The 14,323-nt window shown below is 38.7% G+C and overlaps 1 protein-coding gene across 2 annotated transcripts in view; it reads right to left on the bottom strand.

The window, feature by feature from the left end:
* SPPL3 (signal peptide peptidase like 3) overlaps positions 1-14,323 on the bottom strand; it is a 140,313-nt gene that overhangs the window by 42,293 nt on the left and 83,697 nt on the right. For both annotated transcript variants that reach the window (XM_025474227.3, XM_025474226.3), the window contains one exon: positions 164-241. In XM_025474227.3, the coding sequence (XP_025330012.1) occupies positions 164-241 (78 nt within the window). The remainder of the gene's footprint in view (positions 1-163; positions 242-14,323) is intronic.

The following is a 14,323-nucleotide window of genomic DNA, read 5'->3' on the forward strand; positions in this document are numbered from 1 at the left end:
TAACAGCAGCCAACCAAAGAATAAATATCAGAATTATCCCACTCTAACTCAATTCTTTTCTTTTTCTAACTCAATTCTTATTAGTCATGTTTCTCTTCACAGAGCAGTAAGTTTTCACACTTTCAGAGCAATTGAAATCCATCCCATATTGAGAGCAACTTACCTGAAACTACCATAGACTATAAGTAGAATGGAAATCAGAAATGTAGACACTTGACTGGAATCCACCAGGGAATATGCCCTAGAGAAATAAGAGGGGGGATAAAGTTAAATCACATAGCACAAGTCCTCCCGGAGTTGACAGTTTGGTGGAGTTCTACCCCACAAAGTTTCATTTAAGTTAAAAAAAAAAAGGGGGGGGGGTATAAATTAGCAAAAACAAAACAGCATAATTAAAATGAGATCTGCTAGTTTAATATAAAGAATACATGTGTAGGTTCACAGCCATTATTAGTTAACACTCTCAGGATGTTAAATGATATCAATGCAAAAATCCCACCTCTGTATACCACATATGCTTACAGCATCCACTCCAAATTTAAGTACCACCAAAATATCTACCATCACTGTGCCAAAGACAAAAAGTGTCAGTGATTAAACTGTTACCAGTTTACATTTGAACTGTCAATAATATTTTACTGCTTTTCCTCAGTGATGAGGTGAAGCCTGTGTCTCTCCTGAATTCCATTTCCATTTTTATAATTGCCCACTGGTTCTCTCCATCTGGGTGTCTTACACCACTTCTTCCAAGACAACAAGGTCCAAAATTAAGGTGTTTTTCCCATCATACTTGAGGGAATGGAATCATGCTTCCCTCAGTTCAAAGCTAAGAATCTGCTGCATCCTTAACACCCCTTCTCTTACTTTACACACATAATGACAAGTCCTGCAACTGCTACATCCCCAAACACCCCACTTCTCTAAATACTACTGGCAATTCTTTAGCTCCCTTTTACAGCTTGACTAACAGAAGTCTGTGTCTAAGTTTGTCTCTAGGAGTTAACGCTTTACACTAATTCTTGTTAGGGATTTTCCTAAAACAAATTCCTCTTTATTTTTTAACAAATATTTAACGATGCCTCTGTGTCAGGCACTCTGCTAGTGACTGGGGATACAATAACAAAGAAGAATGTCTTGGTCCCTCACTGAATGTTCTAAAAGAATAAAAAAATTAAACTCCATTCTTTCTAAAGGAATGAAAACAAAAAGTTAACATAAGTCAGTGAATATAATCATAGAAAATATTATAAAGGGGAGACAGACAGACAAGTAGAGGGTCCTCTGATAATATATAATAGGTGGATCCTATCGAAGATCTGGGCAGAAAGGGTGAGCTTTCCTTTGGGGAACAGATGAACGTGCGAGATACAAGACACAATAATGGACGTGGTGATTGTTTATGGGAGCTAAGAGAGCATTCCCACTTTTCTGGTGAGCAGCTGGTGGATGGCTATACCATTAAGCAAAAAATGCAACATATGGAAGCAGATTCCTTGTATGTTGGGTTTTGGATTGTTAAGGAGACAGGTGGATATGTGGATCTACAGCTCAGAAGCAGCTCTAAGCCAAAGATATATATTGGGAGCTCATCACTTTCAACACGGTAACTGAAACCCTAGGTGTGCGTGAGACTGCCTAGCAGCAGTGAGAAGAGGACCCAGGAGAAAGGCCTGAGAAACTTCTAAAATTTAAAGGTCAGGAAGAAGGAGAAGCTGCAAAAACACATAGACACACACCCCAAAATGAAAGGCAAAGAAAACCCAGGATAGCATGGTAAGTGACCAGAGTGTTTTACAGAGGCAGCAGGATTAGATGGTGCCTGAAATTAAACCCTTGCTCTACCGCTTACCAGAAGTTACTCAACCTCTCTAAGGGCAGCTTCTTCACCTACAAAATGGGAATGACAACACCTACCTTAAATAGCTAATAAAGAATCAAATAAGGTAATTCCTATAATAAGCTGAACATGAGAACTACTGTTAATATTAGGAGGGAGAGGTCACCTGTGCTGAAGGCTACAGAGACAGTAAGATAAAAACTGAAGTGTCCTTTGGATTTCTTTAGTAAGTCACCTGTTACCTTAGCAAGAACACTTAGGCATGGCAGTGATGGGGGTCAGGTTGGAACTGGCTGAGAAGTTAGAATTAGGTGAATGGAAACAGAAATCTTTTTGAAAGGCACAAGGAAGGGAACAGTAGTGGGAGGGAACATAAGGATAAGGGAGGCCTGAAAAAAAATTTTGTTTTAAAGATTTACTTATTTTAGAGAGAGACAGAGCAAGAGCACATGCACGTGCAGGGGGCGGGAGGGATAGAAGAAGGAAGAAAGAGTTTTAAGCAGACTCCACACTAAGTGTGGAGCCCCATGCAGGGCTCAATCCCATGACCCTGAGATCACCACCTGAATCAAAACCTAGAGTAGATGCTCAGCTGACTATGCCACCCAGGCCTGAAATTTTTTTAAGATAGGAAATACTCAACCGTTTGTGTATGCTGACTGGAAATAATCCCAATGAGGAGGGAAAGACTAGTGAATACAGAGAAGTTTCCTTTAATCTTTCTAAAAAATAGGACACACTGTGAAATTTCATAAGATATTGTGATCTGTAGTGTCATTTTTTTGGATCTTTAGTCATTAGAGGCATATACTGAATGAACTCTGGGTAAAATGACAGGATTTAAGGTTTGCTTTAAAACATCCCAGGAAAGGGGATGCCTGGGTGGCTCAGTGGCTGAGTGTCTGTCTTTGGCTCAGGATGTGATCCAGGGGTCCTGGGATCGAATCCTGCATTCAAGCTCCCCATGGGGAGCCTGCTTCTCCCTCTCCCCGTGTCTCTCATGAATGAATAAATAAAATCTTTAAAAAATGTCCCAGGAAGGGGCGCCCAGGTGGCTCAGTCAGTTAAGCATCTTCCTTCTTCTCTGCTGGCTCTCACTCTCGCAAATAAATAAAATCTTTTTTTAAATGTCCCAGAAGAAAAAAAGGTAAGAGGGATAGATTTTTTAAAGGCAAAATTATTTTTAATTATTGAAGCTAGAAGGATAGGTTCATGGGAATTCATTATAAAAGCTTACCCTTCAACAACATAGGGGTCAGGGATGCTAACCCCCTTCACGGTCAAAAATACATGTGCAACTTTTGATTCCCCAGATACTTAACTCTTAATAAACTACTGTTGACCAAAAGCCTCACCAATAACATCAACAGTGGGCTAATATACTTGGTATGTTAAACTACATATTACATTCTTTTAATAAAGCTAGAGAAAAGGAAATGTTAAGAAACCATAAGGAAAATACATTTATAGTCCTGTAATGTATGTACCAAAAAAAAAAAATCTATGTATAAGTGGACCTATTCAGTTCAAACCCATGTTATTCAAGAATCAATTCTTTTCTCTCTACTTTTGTGTATTTTGAAAACTTCCACAATAAAAAGTTAAAAAAAAAACACCTTTTTTCACAGTAACAGGAAAATTGGTCAGTTAGCAGTGTGAGGGGCAGATGAATACAGGAACATCTGTTCTGGGTCATGAGTTCTGAACTACAGCACCCCACAGTAGGCAACCAACCCTTCACAATGTGGGACCCAGGAAATTTAACAAAAATCCCCTACCCCTGGACAAGCAGAGCAGGACTGATTCCATTTTGTGCTACACCTGCCACCTCCTGTATGACCCCCACATAACCTGCTTATTGCTAAGGCGATGCCCCACCCTAGTCAAGTCGCTGGGCACACCCTAATAGGAAATCGGCTCATAACAATGTAACCTGCTTTTGCGTGCCAATTCTGACCAAAGTAATAGGCCAGCTCAAATGGATACTATAGGGTAAGATGTAATTCAATTGGCCACCTGCGTGTGAACCGACATGACTATGTAACTTTCTGCATATCCCATTGGCCACTGGCCCCTCCCTATAAAGCTGCTACGCCTCTTAGTCTCCTCTTAGTCTCGGGGTCCAAGTCCCTGCTCCGCTGTGTCGGGTATACTTGGACCCTAGCTCGAGCTTGTAAATAAACCCTCGTGTGTTTGCATCGGCGTCGGCTCCTTGGTGGTTTCTCGGATTTGCAATCTTGGGCACAACAACAAAATTTCAGTCAGCAAAGGGAATGGTAATGCAGGAGACAGGACAACCACCCTAGCCTCTCTGCTAGCCTGTGTTAAGCAATATAGTTATGGTTGGCCAACGTGTTGTCTTTCAGACAGACAACCAGATGACGCAGACAGGGCTTAACTACCACAAGACATTTCATATATTAGGAAAACCAATTCAATCAATTTCTCTTTATTTTAGAATTATGTTTCTTGCTTTGACATTATGTTTTTTGTACATATCTCTTCTTATTATTCTGAAAACACATGACCTCTGTTGAGAAGGTACATTTTCTTAAAATTAAAAAAAAATTTTTTTTGGAAAACCTAATCTATTCATATAGTACAAAAATTAAAACTATGTATATTAAAAGGTACACACCAGAAAGTCTCACTCCCACTTAGTTTTCCCCAGGTCCTCTTTATCGGTTTTTTAAAAATATTTTATTTATTTGAGAGAGATAGCCAACTGAGCCATCCATCCACAGGCACCCCCTGCCTGGTCCTCTTTAGTTAACTATTTTTATTAGTTTCTTATAGGGTCTTCTAGAATATATAACAAATACATATTATTTCTCAACTTTTTTTAAAATTTTTATTTATTTTATGATAGTCACAGAGAGAGAGAGAGAGAGAGGCAGAGACACAGGCAGAGGGAGAAGCAGGCTCCATGCACCGGGAGCCCGATGTGGGATTTGATCCCGGGTCTCCAGGATCACGCCCTGGCCCAAAGGCAGGCGCCAAACCGCTGCGCCACCCAGGGATCCCTATTTCTCAACATTTCTTACACAAAAGATGAGACTATGCATTCCTCTCAAGCTCTTTTTACAATATAGCCTAGAGATCTTCCTATATATCAATATGTGCAGATTTTTAAAATTTTCTTTAAGCATCTATACAGTATTCTATTCATCTAATTCTATTACAGATACACTAAAAAGATTTTTTTAAAACAAATCCCCTTTTGATGTGGATATTGTGGTTGTCCCAAAAATTCTGTTACCCATACTTCTGCAATAAAGAGCTGTGTAAATTATACCTGCAATGCACACATGAAATGACCCGTCTGTGTAGAACAAAAGAAAGGTCTTAAAAATGAAACTGCTGGATCCCAGAGGAAATGTACATGTAATTTGATAGATGTTGCCAAACTGCCTTCTAGAGACCTTATATCATTTTGCATTCTCACCAGCAGCAGATTACATAGAGTTCCACTTTCCAAAGCCTTGCCAAAAGTGACTCTTTTAATTTTGGAATTTTTACCAATCTGAAACATGAAAATTGGTATCTTAATATGGCTTTCATTTGCATTAATTTTCTGGTGTAATTAAAATTTAAAATTGATTAAAAGTGAATGTAAGCAGCTTTTCACATGATTAAAGGCTAGCAGGCATTTTTAAAAGAATATCAAATTTTTTCCAGACTTGGAGTCTATAAAAATAAAGGCAGATTTTCTTTTTTCCTTTTTAAAGGAATTTTTCTTTTGTTAGTGTTTTACTTGGATTGGATGGCTTGGCTTTTTTGTACCCTTTGTATTCTGAAGCATATTGTCATTATGTAAAAGGTAGATTAGAGCCTAAACTTCCCAAATCGGTATCTTAAGATTTCATATTATTGTTTATTCCTTTTGCTACATCTCTCAAATCTGTGGAGACTCTCCAGAGACTCATCATTGAAGACTTCTAGACGTCTGAGGTTGAACTGTTAATTAAAACCAGCTCTTGGTCTTCCATGGATCCTCTGGATTGTGCTCTGGTCTCTGTGGCTGACCATCTTGTAGTCACTGATTTTCTTCAGTCTTTTTCAAGGCAAGGATTTGACCATGTGCAAAATACCTTCTAAAGAGGCTGACCAGGGCTACCATCAGCCTAAGCGTGTTACCCACTATAGAACTAAACACATAATTTCAGAAAGTGGTTTCTTCTGGACTGAATAGTTTTATTTTTCTAATTTATACATGAAAATCTGGAGAAAAGCTCACTCTTGATATATCCATGGTATTTTATAACAAAACTTAAAAAACTTATTACATTGCAAACTGTACCAAGTATCACATAATTGGAAATTATAAATTATTTCATGGACATTATTTGAAATGTCATAGATTTTCTTTTTATTGTTATAGATTTTTCAACTCAAACTACTGTCATAGAAATTTTACAAAAAGCTTTTTAACATGAAGGATTTATTATACAGAATACGATTAAAAATAATGTTAGCCAATTTGTATTTTTAAAACAGTATCAATATTCTTTTTAAAAAATTAAAAAATTGGGGCACCTGAGTGGCTCAGTCAATTTAGTGTCCGACTCTTGATTTCAGTGGTCATAATCTCAGTCATGAGCTCAAGCCCCATGTCGGGCTCTGTACTGAGCACAGAGTCGGCTTGTCCCTCTGTACTCTTCCTCCTGTTCACACTCTTGTCTCAAATAAATAAAAATCATTTTAAAAATTACAAAAGTAATCCATGTTCATTGTAAAAACCCAAATAATAGGTAATAAACAAAAGTATAAGTGCCTCTCTCCCCCTTCTCTGCACTCCCATTCCCTAGGAGGAGACATTTGCTTACAATTTGGTGTGTGTACCCTTCCATATAAATGGTGTATGCAAAATGTAAAAATACCATAAAAACGACACATACATATTCTTCTATAACTTACTCTTTCTACATACCAGAAACTATTATTTTCTATCGCCTTATCTTTTGGTATAAAATTAAGACATGGAAAACCTGACAATAGAGAAGGCATTCTTTTTTTTTCTTTTCTTCGAGAGAAATCTTCTAGGTTCAATGGACATAACTTTTAGCATACACACTGTCTAAAATTCTCATTTCAGGGATCCCTGGGTGGCGCAGCGGTTTGGCACCTGCCTTTGGCCCAGGGCGCGATCCTGGAGACCCGGGATCGAGTCCCACATCGGGCTCCCGGTGCATGGAACCTGCTTCTCCCTCTGCCTATGTCTCTGCCTCTCTCTCTCTCTCTCTTTCTCTGTGTGACTATCATAGATAAATAAAAATTAAAAAAAAATAAAATTCTCATTTCAGAGGTATTAACAACAGCAGGATCTCCCAATGCTTCACACTTTTTCTCTTAACTTGACTTTCTAAATTAGGAGAGTAGACTGTTCTTTCTAACCTCAACAGAAACAAATGGACACCTGTGCCTACATTTCTGTTGCACTTTTTTCAAAGGCAAACTATGGAGTCCCACAGGTAAAGATAATGTCCATGTCCTGACACCGAAGAGTCAAATCTTGTGTGAAAAACATGAGGAAGCATTGCATCTTCTGTTCTGGCAGATGTGCTCTAACAACCCCTGTCAGGCCTAGAGCCTATCAAAAACACTGGTATTATACATATTACATTTCAAACATGTACAGAAATCATTTTTGGAAAACATCTGCTTATGAAATGTGAACATGCTAGCACATTTTGTCACTGACACTGAACATGTTAAAACATTCTGATATTCTAAAACAACTTGACTACGAAGTTTTTCTTTTTCCACATTTACCAGAAAACTTTCTGCCTCTTACATTCTCTTAAGTGTAGGGACTTCTTTGCAGAGATGTATTGTTTTATGAATCACTTAAGTTTATTTCATTAGCGGTCACTTGTGCCAAGTTTAAGTAGAAATAGGTAACACTTTACTATTAATACTAAGTCTTTAAAAAGCCCTAAGGACAGAAGACACTTGCTGATGATAAGCCTAGGATGTGGTCGGAAACACAAGTTCTCCCCCTCACACCAGTTGTCTTAGCCAACAGTCTGCTGGGTCATCTTGTATTTTATACAAAAATATAATTACAAAAACAGCAGAAGTAAAGACTGAATGGAACATCAACGTAAATATCAAACTGCACTGTTCAATATAGCAGCCACTAGCCCTAAAATGGCTACTAACTACAATTAAATTTTTAAATTTAATTAAGATTTTGTTTCATTGGTTATACTAGTCAACTTTTAAGTGTCCAATAGCTGGTGGCTACTGTACTAAATGGCCAGATAAAGAACATTTCCATTGAGGCAAAAAACTGTCACATCTGACATTTTACTGAGCGCTTAATTCTCACAGCCATTCTATAAGGTTAGGTCCTACATGTCCACAACCCCTTACCCAAAACAATATCTGTGGAAAGAGGTGTTGCAGAATTCAGAATTTTTTGGATCTTATACGGAAACACCCTCAATGAGGTCTAGTGTAGTACCCTTCAATCAAATATTAATGTTTCTGTAGTGAAACATGGATAACTGCACTAAAGAAGATAAAGATTAGAAACTGCTTCGTATCAACTTAGGTCAGGTTTTGCTTCCAAATGAATTACAGAAAAACTCTGGGTTTTCAGAATTTGGGATTTGGGAATTGTGGGCCTGTGTGATTATCACCATTCCAAGGTGAGGAGTCAGGTGCAGTTCTGAATATAGGCAGCCTTACTCCAGAGTCTCTCAAATTGACTTGACCATCTGATTACAAACTTTAGAGGAGTCAGGAAGCTCTAGTTTCTATCTTTAATTATACTATAACTAGCCGTTTGCTCTTCCCTGGTTAAGCCTTTACATTTTTCTCGTCTCTATAAAATCCTCTTTTTGCCTAGATAAACTTGAAGGTCCAAGTAATTTTTATTTTCAAGATTCTAGGTATTCATTTTGTGTTTCCTCAAAAAAAATTAAGTATTACCTCTTACGTTTGGCTGATCACTGGCATGTTATAGGTATATTAGCACTGTTTCCAGGCACTAAAGACCGGTATTTACTTTTTTAAAATTTGAGGATAGTTGACATACAATGTTACATTAAAAGTTTCAGGTGTATAACATAGTGAGATTCACCAAATATATACACTATGCTAAGTTCAACACAAGCTACCATACAACTGGTACCTACAACTATTATAATATCATTGCTTATATTCCTTATGCTGTGCCTTTAATACCCATGACTTACTAATTCCATAACTGGTTGGTTTAATCAACCCAAAGAAAATTCCTCTTCAGTCACTTTCTAAAAAAACTGGCCAGCCCAGAGTCTAACCTACAGCTCTTTTGTTCCTTTGTCAAACAGACTGATTAATAAAGGGGTTTCCACTGCTGATAATGATGGGGAGAAGAGGGCCTCATCCATACCTCTCTCTTCTTTTTGTCCACAAAAAGTGGTGAAGAAAGATTCATCAGCACTTCAGAAGTACGCAGAGATTCTAGAACGTTACATACAGGAGTTGGGGTCTGGGTTTAGGGGGTACAACCAGAGTAGGGTATGCAAGGAGGGAAAAGGATTCCAAGGAAAAAGGGTAGGTAGTCTGGACAATTCTAGGAAATCAAAGCCCTGCAATCTTATCTATTTCATAGCCTCCACACTTCAGACTCTCCCAAAGCCATCAGCAGAAATGTGGCATCTCTCAAGACCTCCTAGTGAGGTGCTTTTTCCAGAGACTGAATGCACATTAAAGACAGGAACATACTCTACGCTCAAACAAAAGAATTCCTATTGAAATGCAAAAAGAAACGAAATACATGCATTTTAGACATGCCAAAATCAAAAAAAAAAAAAAAAAAAAAAGACATGCCAAAATCAGGTTAGCCAAATGTATTGCAGACAGACTTGGGAGACTTTGCCAAGTGATGTATTAGTACAGGTTTGCTGTTGAGATATTTTATATGGTCACTATGAAAAGCTCTAGTTCTTTCATTACATTCCCCCCAAGTCATAATAGACAATGACAAAAAGCTACCAGAAAGTTGTCTCATATACAGTAAGATTATATTCTGCACCCTAAGATTTTTAGAGCCACACTAGATTTTATTTAGTAATTGCTCTACAGTCAAATATTTCTAGCTGCTTTACCAGCAAGTGCTTATTATAACACATATCCTGCTAAAAATCATGCCAAACTGAGACACAGAGAGTACTGTCCTATAATGTGTTCTATGTGTCAGCCTTCCAGCTATACAATGAAAGCATTCTTGTTCATCCAACAAACCAAGCAACTAATATTCCAACCTGGCACAGACAGTGCCCTAGACTAGCACTTTGCAAACGTTATCATCTTGAAATTATTTACACACTTGAAATGAAGACCCCTTAACACTTTTGTTCCCGTGGGTAGTAACTATTAGAACTAAATTAAAACAAAAATTAAAAACATTTACTAACTCATTTAAATATAATAAAAATATTGCATACTAGTATAATTTTATTATTATTTATTTGAAAAGGTTTTATTATTTGAGAGAGAGAGAGTCACAGCTAAAGAGCACCAGCAGGAGTTGCAAAGGGAGAAACAGGCTCCCCGCTGAGGAGGGAGCTCCACCTGGGCTCAATCCTAGGAACCAGGGATGATGACCTGAGCCAAAGGCAGACACTTAACGGACTAAGCCACCCAAGTGCCTAGTGAGCATAATTCTTTTTAAGATTTATTTGTTTACTTTAGAGAGAGAAAGAAAGAGCAGAGGGATAGGGGTAGAGAGGGAGAGTGTCTCACGCAAACTCTGTGCTTGGTTGATATTGAGCTCGGAGTCTGATGCAGGGCTTGATCTCAAGAGCCTGAGATCATGACTTCAGCCAAAACCAAGAGGCCAATGCTTAACCAACTGTACCACCCAAGCACCCTAAGCATACATTTTTTATTAAAGGAAAAGAACTGTTCTTCAATACAATTTGGAGAGACAAGGGGCATCCTCTTACATTTCTACACAACTCTTTAAATGTCTGGCTTAAAAGGAAGATATAACCAGATTCTCATACTTGCTTCTGCATTCAGTGGGTTGCCATATGTTACTTTAGTTGAATGCTATGGAGAATGAAATCTGGCCTTAAACAGATGGGCAATTAGAAAAGGAGTACTGTAGTAACATTTTTAGATAACTGAGGATACTCTTCTTTGATAGATACTATACATCAACAAGTGGTAATTTCTTAAAGGTTAGTTTCAATGTGAAATATGATACCATATCAGTGAATTTTGTTATTATTTTAAAATCCAATGGATTATGCTCTACTTTGAATGGATCCTTTACCCACGGATGATTCTGTAACATCACACAATGGCCATCTGGAAAACAAGCATTCATTAAGTTATGTAGCTTTTGGGATGCCTGAATGGCTCAGTGGTTGAGCATCTGCCTCCGACTCAGGAGGGTGTGATCCTGGAGTCCAGAATCAAGTCCCACATCTGGTTCCTTGCAGGAGGCCTGCTTCTCCCTCTGCCTGTGTCTCTGCCTCTCTTTGTGTCTCTCATGAATAAATAAAGTCTTAAAAAAAAAGGTTATGTAGCTTTTCCACACGTCACATTTTATTATACAATATCTGAAAAACCACATTTGTTAATATCATTCCTGAGGCTAATGATAACAGATATAAAATTTCCAAAATTTAAATTCTCACTAAAAAGTCAAATTTTATCACTGGCGAGATTATCTTTTTTTTAAAAAGACTTTTATGCATTTATTTGAGAGAGAAAACAAGAGACAGAGCACAAGTGGAGGAAGAGGGGCTGAGACAGAGGGAGAAGCTGACTAACCAATGAGCAGGGAGCCCAATGCGAGCTTGACTTTAGGACCCTGGGATCATGACCTCTACCAAAGGCAGACACTCAACTGACTGAGCCACCCGGAGGCCCTTGTTTTGTTTTGTTTTTTAAGTGACAGGATCACTTTATTCATTTTGGAGAAACTGTCAAGGTGTAAATAACTCTAGTTGTCCACTAGTCATTCTTTAAGTAAAAATAAATGTTCCAAGAAAAAAGTGGCCAGTTCATCAGCTAGCATCTCACATGACTGTACAAGTGTTTTTTCAAGAAAACCAATGGTACTTTAGTATACAGAAGTGCTTAATCAGAATTTTCCATTTCATTATCTAAAAATGTGTTCTAAAAAAAATTAAAAAATAAAAAAAAAATAAAAATGTGTTCTTGGGCACCTGGGTGGCTCAGTGGTTGAGTGCCTGCCTTTGGCTCAGGTTGTAGTCCTGGAGTCCTGGGATTAAGTCCTGCATCAGGCTCAGCACAAAGAGCCTGCCTCTCCCTCTGCCTATGTCTCTGCCTCTCATGAATAAATAAATAAAATCTTTAAAAAGTGGGAGCCCGGGTGGCTCAGCAGTTCAGCACTGCCTTCAGTCCAGGGCCTGATCCTGGAGACCCGGGATCGAGTCCCACGTCAGGCTCCCTGCATGGAGCCTGCTTCTCCCTCTCCCTGTGTCTTCTACCTCTCTCTCTCTGTGTCTCTCATGAATAAATAAATAATCTTAAAAAAAAAATAAAAGGTGTTCTCAAGGGCTGAGATTCATTAAAAGTAATTTTCACTGCTTCACCCTAAGTGAAACTGGTTTTATTTTTTAACGGTATATGCATGGAGGTGAAGAATATAGTTATTACTAGAATAGTTTGATGCCACTGCCTTGATTCCTGTTACAGCCCAGCAGTGGTTTTACTCATCACCACTTTTCACCATAAGAAAAAAAAGTCAAAACGAAAAAGACAAATAACTTTAATGGCATTATGCAGTTTGACCTCAGAGGCCCCCTGAAAGGGTCTGAGAAGGGATTCAAGGGTCACACTTTGAGAACCACTGCCTTACACATTTGCCCACAAGCCCTGGCTATACAGATTGCTAGCATTTTCTCATATGCAATTCTAAAATCACAAAACACCAAGAAGACTGAACACATTTTTTGCTATGTAAGATTTTTGGCTTTAAATATGATATGCAGAATGACTTATTTACCAGGCCTTAGAAATGCTACAGTCTTTCCCTTTAAGGTAGAGCATATTGAAAGAGGATTTAATTTGTATTTTTTTTACAAATTATTTATATGAGAGAGAGCGCGTGCATGCATGTGCAAGAGTAGGGAGGGGCAGAAGGAGAAGGAATTTGACGCTGACTTTGCATTGAGCATAGGTCCAATGCAGGGCTTGGTCTTACAACCGCGAGATCATGACCTGAGCAAAAACCAAGAGTTGGAAGCTTAAATGACTGAGCCACCCAGATGCCCCTGGATTTGTATTTTTATCTGAAATATTTGTCTAACGTTATAATGTCTACAATCCTCTTCCATATTTTTTCACATTTTAAGAAAAGAAAACCAAATAAAGGGGATCCCTGGGTGGCTCAGCGGTTTAGCACCTGCCTTCGGCTTAGGGCGTGACCCTGGAGTCCTGAGATCAAGTCCCACACCGGGCTCCGTGCATGGGGGCCCGCTTCTCCCTCTGCCTGTGTCTCTGTCCCTCTCTCTGTGTGTGTCCCTCATGAATAAATAAATAAAACCTTAAAAAAAAAACCCTCCAAATATGTATCCTAAGCTTCATAATGGAATAGGTAATCTTAGTAAAATTTTAATAAATTAAATCTTTATGTGCAAGATACAAAGTAAGACAGTCAATTAAGAAAAAAGTGTGTAAAAAAGACACAAGGTGACAGAATGTAATGTTTTAATAGAGAAATAAAGTGTTATAGGAGGTGCTATGGGTTGCCACATACCAAGAGTGGACAAACTACGGCCTCCTGTTATTCCAGTAAACAGAGTCAAGCTCATTCATTCAGGTATTGTTTTTTGCTGCTCTAGTACTTCAATGGCAGTTATATAGTTGTAACAATTTCCAAAGGGCTCATAAAGCTCAAAATATTTACCACCTACGGGATCCCTGGGTGGCTCAGCGGTTTAGCGCCTGCCTTTGGCCCAGGGCGCGGTCCTGCAGACCTGGGATGGAGTCCCGCATTGGGCTCCCGGCGTGCAGCCTGCTTCTCCCTCCTCCTGTGTCTCTGCCTCTCTCTCTCTCTCTCTCTATCATAAATAAATAAATAAATCTTTAAAAAAAATTTTACTACCTAGTCCCTTGTGGAAAAAGTTTACTCATCCTTGTATACTGCTGTTACTATACAAGGCCACCTGGGTAACAGGGCCAGCAAATGTGAAAATACAACCTACTCCTTTCCTCCTAGAAAATGCAGCTTGACATTGGGAACAAAACTTGATGAGCAAAACCTTGTGTCCTAATGGGTGGAAGCAACCACCTGGTGGGAGGGGCATCTTTTCCTTTCACAAAGGTGATTTATGAGCCTGAGCCCACTGGGGCCAGAGAGGCACTATTTCCTGCTTTGCACAGAGGGGTGTGTGTGTGTGTGTGTGTGTGTGTGTGTGTGTGTAGTCTAGTAAGAGTCACAAACATCTCTGAATCACACCATGAAGATGGGTGGATTTCCAATATCAAAATATTTTTGCATTAAAATGAAGAATT

Source organism: Canis lupus, chromosome 26 (genome assembly GCF_003254725.2).
Source record: "Canis lupus dingo isolate Sandy chromosome 26, ASM325472v2, whole genome shotgun sequence".
NCBI lineage: Eukaryota > Metazoa > Chordata > Mammalia > Carnivora > Canidae > Canis > Canis lupus.